We start from the raw sequence: 13,619 nt of genomic DNA on the forward strand, positions 1-13,619 counted from the left end.
CGCCAGCGAAGGCACCGGGAGACATGACCTTGCCCTGGGACCCTGCGCCTGCTCAGAGAGACTGGGCATCCCTAGTCCCGCCCACGGCCAGGAGCACCCAGATCATGCCCTGACGCGAGGCAGCCTCTGAACACCATGACCCGTTCTCTCTGTAAATCTCATCCCACCGCAGCCAGAGAGAAGTCGGCAGGCATCAAACACCTCGTGGTGGGGGGTGGGGGTTCCAGGCCAAGGGCCACGCCTGCACGCTGGCCCACCCTTTTAGCCCGAGGAGGGAGGCCCAGAAAAGCCTGTATGTCCCAGGCCTTTCCTCACCTCCCGCAGCCCTCGGATACCCTGGAGCCGTCGTGAGCCCTGTTTGCAGGTGTGGGCACCGAGCTGGGACCCGAACCAGGCCGTTCGGCCAAGGCATGTGCTCCACGGGCACAGGTGGCAAGAGCGGGACGGGCCTCCCGTGTCTCGGGCGCCTGGGGCCAGCCAGGGTGGAAGGAAGCTCTTCCAGCAGCTGCCGAGCCCGGCTTCCCACAGACCATCCAAGAGCTGGGGGCAGAGGGCACGGCGGGGACAAGCCCGGAGAGCCCGGCCGGAGCCGACGGAAGTCCCAGCACTGCCCCGCACCCCACTCCACGGCAGGGATGGGGCTCCCCTCCTTCCTCTTTGGGGTGCTCTGCAGACACAGCCCCCCGTCAGGCTGACGGGCACAGCTCTCCCCACCAATGAGCCCCAGGCCGCAGTCCCCACCACAAAGGCAGCGCCAAGAAATAAAAGTGGGGGGTCCTGCCTCCAAAGCGGGGCTCCAACAGCACCCCCGCAGCACAGCCTGGAAGCATCCCACTGATGGGTCCGGGGCCCTGGCCTGCTTCCACCTCTGCTCTCCATGAAGCCAGAGGAGTGACCTCCTCCCGCTGCCAAGCTTTCCTGCCTCCCCCGCCAGCCGACGCCGCACATCCCACCCCTGACCTCTCCCCTGCGCTCCAGCCCCGCTCGGCCACTGCCCGCCAGACCTCTCCCGGGAGGTGTCAGAACGCATCCCACTCCGAAGTCCCGACCACCCTCAGGACTGCGCCTCTCCGGCTCTCTGCACTGGGTAAAAAACCCGTCATTCTTCCCCTCACGGAGGCCGCGTCCACCTGGTGACCCCCACCCCGCCCTCCAGCCCTGCCTCTGACACAGCCACAATGGCTCCGAGCTCCTGGAGGCGGAAGGCCCAGAGCCCTCTCCAGGGCCCCCGACTCCAGCTGTCCCCTCTCCCCTCAGTGGTTTGGCTCTACCCACACAGGCAGATTCAAGGAGCTCTGCTCTGGGGTGGCCTCTGACAAAACAAAGCTGACACCGGGTCTGAGAGGACAGACACCGACTTCGCTGACACGGGTCTGAGCGGACAGACACCGACTTCTCCCAAACTCCTATGCATCCCTCAGGACCCAGTTTAGAGGATGCAACCCACCAAACCTCAGGGCAAGCTTACAACGCTCTGACCCCACCTGCCTTCAGTACGCCTTTCTGCCACCGCACTCACACCGTGTCCTCCACGAGAGTGACAGCAGGGCGGCATCAGACCAGCAACCTCAGCGCCACACTCACTGCGGGTGACTTGCCCTGATCTGCCATCAGCCCCACTTTACACATAAGAAAACCAAAGCCCAGGAAAGTTTTTAAAAATCTGGCCCGAGGTGACCCACTGAAAGCTGGTAGCCCCGGGTATACTCTGTTCTCTGACCTCAAAACCCGCTGGGGCTGAGCTTTACCCAGCTCTGCCGCCCCAGCAGAGCCAGCTGTCTACGGACACACGGCCGGTCAGATGGACGGACACACAACAAGGGGCAGGCGAGATGTCGCTCCGGGCCTCTTGGCCTAGGTCCCCGCCACCCCCCACCCCCCACCGACCCAGTTTCAACAAGATGCACTTAGCGGCAAAGGAAGAACCAGGTCCTGCCCCGGGTGGTCCTCTGGGGCTGAGGACCCTTCCCCAGATGCGTCTGGGTGTCCGAGTTCAAGGGCAAGCCAGGATCGTTTCAGCGGCAAAGGCCACTATGTTTAAAGCAAGCTAGGGCGGGGGGACGGGGGGATAGGTGCTGGCCACGGGGGCAAGAACACAGATGCAGCAGGCTCCCTCAAGGGCACCAGGGGACCCTGCAGGGCAGGGTCCTAGCCCACTGTCCGGGACCCTCCCTGCTCCGCCCCCAGGCCGTACACCACAGAACTCCCCTCCCTCGGAGGCCAGCAGACGTCCAGAAGGAGGTGGATTCTGCACACGGGTGATAATTTTAAAAGCCACCTTGGTGAGGGCTGGGCTCGCTGCACGGGCCCTCTGAAGCGACAGGGCAGGGGCAGCGTCTGCAGGGCGCTAATTCAATCAACAAACATTTGCGCAAGGGGCAGAACCTGGCACTGTGGCTTCAGCCGCAAACAATACCCAGGAGCCACCCCACGTTGGAGGAGGGGCGGCCTGCGGTCTCAGGGACCCGCAGTGGACAGAGCCGTACCGCGGCAGCCGTGCCTGCCAAGGGTCCCGGCGGGAGCAGCGCCCACCACTGCAATTCCCAGCGCCATCTCCTCCCCCCCACCGTCCACTTCGCCAACGCGGAAACCAAGATAAAGAGAGGACGGAGCCTGCTCCGACACACAGAGCTCCCGAGGCAGAGCCGCAGCGGGAGAGTCAGGGGTCCTGAGCGTGCCACCGTTCCCCCAGGGCCCGCAGTCTGGAGGGGTCAGCCTCTCGCGCAGAAGGCTCCCTGAGGTCCCAGCCTTGGGGCTAGAAGGGGTCCAGCCAGCCAGGAGGGCTGGAGCCCTGACCTTGTGCCCCCAGAGACAGAAAAAGGAAGAGGGAGGCCCTGGCTGCCCTCCCCGGCCCCCACGCCCCTCCACGTGGGCCCGGGAAAGGGTCCAGGAAAGCCAAAGCCGGCACTGCCCCGCCCCAGGGGTCCCGGCCCAGCACGCAGTGCCTACGGGCCCCGCCTCCCAACCCTCCTCTCGACCTTGGTCCTGGGAAGAAAGTCCAGGGGCAGGGGTGCGGTGGGGACCGCCCCACCCCCACCCGCGGACTCCGGCCGCATTGGTTTCTTCCTCAGCGCAGGGAGGGGACAGCCCAGAGCACACACAGGAGGCCCCTGAGCAAATGCTGCCCAGCTGCCGCGGGGCAGGGGCAGGGGCAGCGGCAGAGCGACACCACAGGGATGGACTGAGGATACGGGGACTGAGAGTCCGGGTGCAGAAAGCCCCCCAACAGCTGCTCCACCCAGAGAGGGACCTGGCAACAGCCACTCACCCCAGGAACCAGAGCTCTGAGCCAGTCCCACAGGTGGGGGGCCAGTGTAGGTTACACCCCAGACCAGCACATTCCAGGGCCTGGGAAGCAGAGGGGACATCAGACAAGGAGGCAGCCGGCTCAGAGGGGCTGCCGACAGCCAGAATGGGGTCCGCCGGGTCAGACAGGCCCCTGCCACCCTCCCTCGTCACAGGGTTAATTATTCCCAGACCAGCTGACTCCACCAGCACCACCACTACCCGCCAAGGCTCCCATGCCTCCTCACCAGCACAGACCCAGAACCCAGCCAGCAAGGCGGGAGCCACGGGAGCCTGGCCAGGTAGCCAGATTCTTCCACGATATCCCTACCAATATCCACAGAGGCACTGCTCTCCATATCCCTCCCTGGGGCCAGAAATCCCCCAAGGAGGGTCCACCCATTCTCGCTACCTTGATTCCCTCCCCACAGCCCATCCCACAAACTCCTATTCATGCCTTGAAGCCCAGCTGCAGCAACACCGCTCCTGTGACGCCTCCCCAGGCAGTTTACAGGTGAGGAAACAGAAGGCCAGACTGGTGAATCTGCCAACCCAGGGCCACACAGACTCCAGTCAGGGCCCGCCCTCCTCACTCAGGCGGCTGCCCCACAGCAAGCTGTGAACACGAGAAAGCCAGGAAGAACGGAAGGTGGTGCTGGATGCGGCAGGAGGGGCTCCCGGGCCACAGGACACGGAGCTGAGGCCTGGCCTCTGCGCTGAGGGTGACGAAAGCCACGGAGAGTTTCAGGCAGGGGAGATCGGAGCCCAAGGAAAGAAGAGGCTGGCTTGACCTCGGGTGCCAGAAGCAGGCCGCCACTGCCACCCACCATGCCCAGGCCTGGTCATAAGGGTCACGACTTCCTCCATCACAAGCTACTCACCCCAAAGTGTTTTACCCTAACACTCCGAGTTCGGACCCAGAGCTGGGCCCAGCCAGAGTGACCCCAGGCCCCACCCCGGCCAATTCAGGGCCAGTGGCTTCCTGGCACACAGGCACCTCACCCCCAGAGTCACTTCCTGAGATGCTAGGCCCCAGCTGGGACACCCCATCAGAGAGCCACCAGCTTACGGAAACCAGGCCAAGTACCAGGAGGGAAGGGCAGAGACCCCTGGCAGCCAGAGAACCCCAGGGAACCCGAGGCCAGGAAAGAAGGCACCTGTCCAGACACGCAGCAGGCTGCCCAGAGCACACCGGGGCCTCTGCACAGAGCAGTTCTTCTGCCCCGCCCCCAAGCAGGGCAAGACGAGGGGGACCAAGGGACGCCCCCACCAAGTCCACCTATACAAGCCTCTCCCAGGAGCAGCAACGACAGCTTCTGCTGGGAGCGCCCCGAACCACCATGCACAGGGCCGAGCCCAGGGTGGGGGGGGCGCGCAGTGAGCACCCGTGGCCTCCAGGAAGGACCCCTCCTCAGCTGAGACCCCAGGGCCAGCCTTCTGGGCCTTCACCAGCCACAGCACCTTCGGCGAATCATTCAACCTCCCTGAGCCTGAAGCCTGCATCCCAGATCTGTGGCCCAAAGAGCTCCAGCAGTGGGCTGGGGAACAGTCAGTTCTCAGCTACGACTGCAGTCACACCAGCCCCTGGACGGTCCCTGACCAGTGCGGCCCAGCGCCCAGCCCTGCCTCTGACAATGAGCAAAGTGGGCCCTCAGGACACAAGGCCCAGGTTTAGTGCGGAGCGGGGACCAGGCCACCCCACCAGCCCCTTGCCAGGACACTGGGCAGGCTCCACAGGGCAGGTATCCAGCTGCCACCGACGGGCAGTCGCACGGTCCTCTCCGGGCCGGTCCTGAACCTGCCACACACGGCCTGGACCCCCTGCTGGGCACTGCGTGACCACACACCCTTGACGCGGGCCCCGCTGCCAGGAAACCTCAGAAACGAGGGCCGGCAGGGGGCGGCCTGCACAGGAGGAGAGCCCACGGGCCAAGAACCTGCTCCACCACGGCAGGCCTCACACCCCCGCACACGTGCCTAATCCACGGGGTCCCTACAAGGCGGCACAATGACCGCGTGGAGGCGCGAGGAAGCAGCAAAGGGCCCGCGGCTCGGAGGGCGGGTTGCAGCCCTGGCAGCCTGGCAGCGAGTCCAGGCCGCGCGCACCGCCCGAACCGTGCACGGGACACAACCCAGCCCCGGCTGGGGAAAGCCAGCAGGCCCCCGGGAGGACGTGGCTAAGGACACGGCTCTAAAGCCAACGGCACAGATGGGGCAGAGGGGAGACAGGGGGCTCCAGGCCCCGCGGGTGCCTGGTCCAGAGAGCTCCGTGCAAGGCGGTCATCCGTCTGGAGCCCGTGAACGCTGCAACACGGGCCACCTGGGCTGTCACTGCCCGACCTCTGCCCGGGGCCAGTGCGGACACTTAAGCTAAATTGGTCAATTATGGGGTACTTAGATCCCTCCCTGGGCCTTCCCAGCCTCCCTCGGTTCTGGGCCGCAGCACCAGGAAGCCTGTTGAATCAGTAACCTCATTACAGCCAGGAGGCCGCACCCGGGCCGGCTTTGAACTCCATGGGGTTTATCCACTGCGCGGGAGGATTTACACACCAGCCTGGCCCAGGCCCAGGCCCAGCTCGCACTCCCCTCCCCTCCCCTCCCCTCCACACTGGAGGCTCCCTCTCCTGAGACCCATCGCCACCGGCCCTATGCCCCAAGCACAGCAGGGAAACTGAGTCAAGGCTGGAAACCACTGCTGCTTTGATGGGTCCACAGAGGTGCAGAGAGGCCAGGGCCAGTCTCTGGGTCACCCTAGACACAGGGTCTCAGACCAAGAGCTCCCCTTCCCCAGCCCCAGCAAGAAGAGCCTGGAGTCACCGACCTCAGGAGCTCGGAGCCTAGGGCCGACTGAGAACACCTCAGAGGGAAGAACGCCGAGTTAAAGCCTCACACTGAGGGGCTGCGGGTCCAGGCCCAAGGCCGGTCCCAACATGGCCTTCAGGTCCCTGCCCTGGCCCCAGGACGCCCAGCCGCCCTGCCACCTACGGACAGCCTGTCCCCCAACCCGATGCTCTTCCAGACCTGGGCTTCACCCTTCGTGGTCACCAGACTGTTCTGCCATCTTTCCCAGAGCCCCACTAGCACCCCAGGCCCTGGAATAGCTTAGTTAACATGGGGAGGGGCGCACAGGCTGGGCAGCATCCCCCCCCCCAAGGACAGGCCAAGGGCCCGAGGCCCAGGAAGGGAGCTAGGGAGGGACACGACTCCTCCCCACGATCGGGGACGGCAGATCCGCGGTCTGGCCCTGGGGCCCGGCGCGGGGGAAGGGAGTGCCACCCCCAGCACGGAGGGGCACCCCACGGAGGCTGCCGCATGGACCGGCTCAGCCCGGGCAAGGTCAGTAGCCCATACAGAGGGACACCTACCAAGCCGGGTTCCAGGCCCACCGGGGACGTCTCCCCCTCCCAGCTCCTGCCCGCCTCCAGCCCACCCGCTGCGCAGAGCTGGAGGCCTCATTCCTGCCATGGACATCATCCTGCCCACGGCCCCCCCTGTGACCCCGGGCCCCCCACACCAAACTGAGCACCCCAGGCCCTCACCTGGACAAACTGTACCCTCCTATCTTTCACACAGCACAGCCTCTCCCCGCTGTGGCCACACGGGCCCAGAGGCCAGGCCTGCAGGCCTTTGTCTTCTCTGTCCCTGCCACCAGAGACCCCTCCCCCAACCACCTGTTGCAACCCTGCCTCTCCAGAGCCCGTAACAAAACCAGCTCCAACGGGAAGGTTCACCAGCCCCCAGTCCGCAGACCACCCCCAGGGGACGGCAGGACGTGGCCAGCGCCCAGCAGCCACACTCCAGATGCTGTGTGGACAGAGCCCGGCCGGCAGGCCTGGTCGTCCTAAGGAAAAGCTCGTCAGGCTCTGTGAGGCTAGGCTGGGAAAGCCGGGCGTGTGCCCCTGTGCCTGCACTCGTGTGAGTGTGTGTATGTGTGGAGCTGTGTGTGCCCGTGCACATCGGTGCGTGTGCGCGCATGTGTGCACGTGGGCCTGAACACGTGGACTCGTGTGTGCACGTGTGTACGCGTGCATCAGTGTGTGCACTGGGAAGGATGATCACAGAGACAAGGCCCCGCCCTGCCCCGGGGACCCGGTGTGGCCATTCTAGCCCAGCCACCGGCCACCTGGTTCCCTCAGGAATTTGCTGCCAAATAGCTCAGTCCCGGTGGGGGGAAGAGGTACGCCCCAGTCCATGGGGGTCCTCAGGCAGGGCCTCTGGCCACTGACCCCACCCATGGTTTTCCAGCCCATCAGCTGACCCGCTGCCCCTCCCCACCAAAGACAACCCTGGACGAGGATCAGGGTCTCCAGTCCCCAGAGGGCCTTCAGTGTGTGACAGGGGACAGAAGGGACACAACAAAGCTTTCACCTCCACCGAGTCCTACAGAACAGAATGCTCACTCACCCGCGGGCCCAAGATCCCTAACAGAGCTCCGAGGGAGCCAGGACTGGGCGCAGGCCCAGGCTCTGGTAGGCAAGTGGCTCCTAACAATGCTGCCTGAGGGTCAGGAGACCTAGGGGGACAGCGCTCTCATCCTGGGGGCAGTTCGGACCCAGAGGCTCAGCAAAGGCCATGACGGAAGGGCTCGCTGAGCCTGCCTCTGTGAAGCCTCCACAAGGTCTAAAAGTCAAGTCCCACGTCCACAGTAGGTGCCCAGAGACTGGGGCCATCGGCATTCCCCGAAGGGGCAGCACAGAGACTGACGGGACAGGCGAGGGCCGCACGGGTCCACCTGGATTCTGAAGACCAGGAAACCGGGCTCCAGGAGGCCACCTCACTCACCCGGGGCACAGGGACACAGAGACATGGGGATGAGGGGACACTGGGACGCAGGTCTCAGGGCCAAGAGGCCACACGGACACGGGGACACGTAACCAACGCCCCTGGGTAGAGCGCCAGGCAGGGCCCAAAGGCAGGGGCCGGAGCACGGTGTGGCCACCGCTGTCGAAGAGGGAGAATGTGACGGGCCCACGCCCAGGCCCTGCACACATGCTCACCCCCAATCTCCCCTGCACCGACCGCGCAATTTCATTTAGCTGTTTTCAGCCCCGTTCCACACTCGTCCAGCTGCCAAGCGCCACGACTGTTTGGAACTCCAGGGTGCGATCCCCAGGTCTGTGAGGCGCTGGGGCACAGCGTGAGGCTCCGAACACCTCGCCCCAGGCTACAGGGGAGGGGGCGCCCATGAGTCCCTAGCCGTGGGGCTCCAGGAGAGGCCTCACAGTGGGGACAGGGCAGGGGCGAGGGCAGCCGGCCGAGGGGCCACGCCAGTGCTTGCTGAGCTCACAGAGGCGGGGGGCGCCTTCCCTTCTGCATCTGCGCCCCTGAGAGCCCGGCCATCCTCTCCGCTTCAGGGTCTGGGTCGGTCCCGCGCCCCAGACCTGCGCGGCGCCCTGACCCAGGCAGGAGGAACGGGGAGCCCTTGGCCGCAGACCTCACTGTGGGAGGGGCCGTGGGAACAGAAAGGGCTGCCTTCCCCGGGGCCGGCAGAAGCCGACCCCGCATCCGTTCTACAGAGGCACAGAGGCACAGCAGGCCGCACACGCGCGCGCGGGCAGCAAAGAGCGGCCGGCTCCAGCAGCCGAGGAGCACAGCACAGCCGTCCGCGAAGTGCTCACCGCCCCTCAACCCCAGGGAGGGCAGGGTGGCTCCAGAGACAGCAGGTTCAGGTTCGGGGAGCAAGTGACAAAGGGGCGTGCCTGGGAGAGGAAGGCAGGGAGGGGGAGGCTAAAGCTGCAGCTCCCAGGACACCGATGTGGATGTCGCAAGCAGGGCCATGCAGGGGAGGGGCGGGACAGGAGGGCTCAGCCCTCTCCCCCACCCTTCCGCAGCATCCCTCAAATCGATCCGCTTAATGAGCACCGGGACAAAGGTCTCGAAGGTGACCCCCAAATGAGCACCAGCCGTGCCAGCCCCCTTAGGCTCACGGTCCACACACCCCAGGTCCTGAGGGCCTGGACCCCTGCCCCAGCCCCAGCGCCGCCAATGACCACTTCCCATGGGAATGGACACCTCAAAGCCCTGGCCGCCGAGGCCCGCTACAAAAGACAGAAAACACAACCTTCACCCAACTTGAAGCCCGTGGCAGAGGGAAGGAGGAGCAGGTCTTGGCTTCAAAGCATCAGCCCGACAACAGGCCTGGCCTAGGCCAGCTCTGCAGCTCTGACTCCGTGTCCAGCGGAGGGCAGCTGAGCAGGCCCAGAAGCCTCTTCTCCTGGAGGATGCGCCCCACTTGCCACCGGAGACCACAGCCGTGAAACGCAGCCATGGTGGAAAGAGCCCAAGCCGCCCAAGAAAATATAACTCCACCGGCGGCTCCCACGGCCCCGGACATCGCAGACTCTCGCCACACCTCCCTCCGTGCGGCCCAAGTCCGTGCCACCTAGAATCACCTGGGAGCCGCTCTCCTGATGGCAGAGCCCCAGGCCTGGGCACCAGCCGAGCACGGGCAGGGGACCCACCCCAGTCATCCATCCTACGCCCGTACAATTCCACAGCCACCCCCTCCTCCCTTCCCAGGACGGGACACCGAGACAATGGGGGCCAGGGAAAGCAGCCAGAGGGCCTCCTGGAGGAGGCGCAGGTCCTGCAGGCCCTAAAGGACAGACAGGCACAGCCGGAAGCACAGCCGGAGCTCCGGGGCAGCCACCACTGGGTAAGCAGGGCTGCTGGCTCGACTCTGCCTAACCCCAGCTCCCAGCCGCCAGCCCTCCCGGCACGGCCTTCCTGGGGCCAGCTCATCCCACCCATGTCTGGGCAGAGGGGGTCAGGGCTGTATGCCGGGCCCAGGCGAGCCTGTAGGCTGCAAGGCCTCGGCCACGGTCAGCCCGCAGGAAGGCTGTTTTTCTCGCCCTGACACTTCTCCTGTCAACAAACAGAGCCCCCTCTGGAGTTCACCAAAACAAACGCCCCAACAGTCGGCAGTGCCCGGCAGTACACAGAACGGCCTCAGCAGGCCGGACTCCAAGCCCGGACTCCAAGCCCGGCCTCCCCAGAGTCATGTGACTCTGTTATTTCAGGAGGCCCCAGTATGTGCTCTATTTTGGGTCCCTCGGGGCTCTGATGTTACCAGAAGCCCCTCACCTGGGTTCCAAGCTCACTCAGGTTCCCGAGAGGGTTAGGGACCCCCTATCGGATAGCCAGTGGGCCTATCACTCTGCTATGGGCCACCCCTTCCCGCCCAGCAAGTGAGCCACTGCTGGCCCAGCGGGGTCTGGCCAGACCTGAGACCTGTGGGCCTCCCTTGCAGGCCCAGCCTTCTGGCCCCACCACCCAGGTGGGTGCCAATGCAGGCCTCTCCCATGGGTGTGGGGGGCACTGGGGAGCAGGGGCAGGAAGCAGGGGCTTGTCCCTGTCCCTCACAGGCAGTGGCCAGGAGACTCCCAGGTGGGTAAAGGCAAGTACCCAGCCCCACCAAGGCCTGAGGCCGTGGCTGCTGGGGGAGGAGGCCTCTCTGCCCAAGGCCCCGCGAGCCCAGGCGGCAGGTGGTGCGGCCTTCCCAGCAGCACCAGGGCTGGCCTGGGCTGCCAGCCGGGCCCTGGACAAGTGAGCGGGCCTTCCAACACGCACCCCCATGAGGGATTAGGCTGTGTTTACAAAAGAGCTTGGGCAAGTAGCTGCTTAATCGGACCTTCAACTCCACGGCTCTTTAAAGCCAGTCACAAGCTCAGAAAAAAATAAAATGTCATCAGAGCCCGGGACTCTCCACTCAAGCCTGGGGCTTGGGCTGCGGGAAGGCCGCCAGCCTAGGGCAGGGAAAGCCTCTGAGTCTCTGAGGGACCCGTCCGGGTTCCTGGGGCCCTGGTCCAGAGGCAGGACCCCTCCTTTCCATGGGGACACCAGCACCGCCACCCTGCAGCCCAGGCCCTACCTGCGCCAACTCCCAGGACCCTACCAGGACGTCGAAGACAGAGACCCGTCCTGCCCCCAGCACCCAGCCAGGGCCCTGCCACCTCGGGGATGGGGAGCAAAGACAGAGCAGAACATTCCTGACCCAGGAGGTACCCTCCGGGAGAGCCCAGCTCTGTCTGCATGCGTCGTGGACGGCACAAAGCCTTGGTGGGGAAAAAGGAGAGACAACTTAGCTTTCTTTCCTCTTCCACACACACTGGCACCCACGGACTAGGGGTTCAACTCCAAAATTCACCACTTTGCATCCTGTGGCCTCGGCTTCTCCCAGCCCGTTTTCTCATCTGCACAATGGGCGAGCGCGCCCACCGGCAGAGAGCTTGGGGAGGACCAGGCTCACGCGAGGAGGACACTCTGCTGGGAGGCTTCAGGGTCTGCATCTTACAGAATCGGGGAGAGGGTCTTCCCAGATCTCACAAGCCTGGCTGACCTTGGTCCAGTCTCCCCGCAGCACCCCAGTTTGTGAGTGGGCTGAGGGGCGTCTGGGAGTGCTCAGATCCTCACCCTGACCCTGGGAGGAGGTGGAGGGCAGCCCCACGCTGGCTCACCTCCACCTGCAAGTCTCAGCAGACGTCAATGCAGCCGTGCTGGGGTCTGACGGCCAACCTGCTGCCCAAGTGGGGCCCCGGGCTGCGGGGGGGGGGGGGGGGGGCGGGGGCGGGCAGGAGGGGCGACTGACCCAGGGGTTTCATTCATAATCAGCTGTTTCAATTTCCATTCCGCACAGACCCTTCACCCAGCCTGACAGCCTGGCGGCCGGCCCCACCACCCAATTAATATCCTTCCCGGCGCTCGTTCATAAAGTCTCCCCAACCCCTCCCCCTTCCCTGCCTCTCACTGGCTCCCAAACCCCAGGGAGGGCAGCGGCTAGGGGCGCCCGGCCAAGCCCCTTTCCCCTGCGACGTGGGTCGGGGCCTGGAGCCCGGGGGCAGTCTGGGGCAGAGAAGCCCCTGGGCGGGACGGCACTCGGACGGGAAAGCGGAGCCTCGGCGCCTCTGGGGTGTCCTTTCCCCAAGTGCAGGGCCAGCCCCCCTCCCCTGAACGCCCCGCGCAACCCTCCGGGGGCGCCCGAGTGAGGGGCCCCGTTTCTGGGATGGGGCCTCCCGGTCTGGTGTTCCCGGTGCCACGGCCCCTGCGTGACCCTGCCCACCCGCGCCCGGGCCGCCCCGCGGGAGGAGGGGTCCCGCGCGCTCCAGGGCCGGCGGCCTGCTGGCCTCGGCAGCCCGGGCGGCGGCGCACAGGCCGTCCCGGTGCCAGGGCGGCCGCAGGCTGGGAGCGCACAAGTTGCTCCGCCCGCCCCGGCCCGGCCCCTGCGCGGCCCGCCGGGAGCTGCGCGCCCCGGGGCCGCAGGCGGACCCCGTAGCCCAGGAGGGGGCTGGGGTAGCGGTGGGGGGAGAGCCGGGGCGGGACCCCCGTCCGCCGCCGCCGCCGCCCCCGCCCCCGCGCCGCCGCCGCCGCCCGCCGCCCGCTCCCGCCCCGCGACCCAGGGCCGGCCCCGAGCCCCGCGCCCCGCGCCCCGACCGGCCCGGGAAAAGTTGCCCGGCCGCCCGCCCCGCGCCCCAACTCGGCGAGGGCCGCGCGAGGGGCGCGGGGCCGAACGGGCCGGGCCGGGCGCACCGCGAGCCGGGAACGCGCCCCGCCGCCCGCCGCCCGCCGGCCCGGCCCGCGAGCACTCACCGAGCGGCAGGAAATGTTTGGTGTCCATGTCGGCGGCCCCCGCGGCCGGCGGCGGGACGGCGGGGCGAGCGCGGCGGCCCCCGGCGCGGCCGGCCGGGCCCGGGCGGCGGGAGCCGGCGGCGGCGGGGCGGCGGCGGCGCGCGGAGGCCGCGGCGCGGCGAGTTGTTGCAAAAGTCGCCCAACAATGTAAACTACTTGCGCTGCGCGCCGCCGCCGCGCGCCCGCGCCCGCGCCCCCGCCGCGCGCGCCCGCGCCCGCTCCGCTCCGACCGCGGCGGCGCCGGCGGGGGGGCGGCGGGGGGCCCGCGACGGGCGCGGACTCGGCGCAGCGCCGCCGCCGCCGCCGCCGCCCGGCCCGGCCCGGCCGCCCCGCCCGGCGCGCGCCTCCCGCGGACCCCGCGCCCCCCGCCCCCGCGAGCGAGCGCGCGCCGGAGCGCGAGCGCGGAGCGGGCGCCGCGCAAACTTGCGAGTTGGCCGCGGCCGGGCTTCCCGGGAGCCGCGCGGGGGCGGCGGGGGAGGGGCGGGCGCGGGGTTCCCTCCCCGCTGTCCCCGGCCCTCCGCGCGGAGGGGGAGGCGGGCGGGCGGGCGGCGGCGTCCTGCGCGGCCGGGCCATTGTCTGGGCGGCCACACAAAGCGGCCGGCTGAGCCGCGCGCCGCCCCCGCCCGCCGCCACGTGGGGAAACTGAGGCCCGCGGTGGCCCGGGCTCGCGCGGGGGCACGGGCTAGGCCTCCGCCCGCGAATCTTCTAGT

General features: G+C 67.4%; 1 protein-coding gene across 1 annotated transcript in view; it reads right to left on the bottom strand.

The window, feature by feature from the left end:
- The window catches only part of RXRA (retinoid X receptor alpha), a 90,352-nt gene extending 77,344 nt beyond the window's left edge, over positions 1–13,008 (bottom strand). Inside the window, exon 1 of the mRNA XM_059143584.1 lies at positions 12,871–13,008. Within this exon, the coding sequence (XP_058999567.1) occupies positions 12,871–12,898 (28 nt within the window). The 5' untranslated portion in view covers positions 12,899–13,008. The remainder of the gene's footprint in view (positions 1–12,870) is intronic.
- Positions 13,009–13,619: the final 611 nt, after the last annotated feature.

This window comes from Mustela lutreola, chromosome 12 (genome assembly GCF_030435805.1).
Source record: "Mustela lutreola isolate mMusLut2 chromosome 12, mMusLut2.pri, whole genome shotgun sequence".
In the NCBI taxonomy this organism is placed as follows: domain Eukaryota; kingdom Metazoa; phylum Chordata; class Mammalia; order Carnivora; family Mustelidae; genus Mustela; species Mustela lutreola.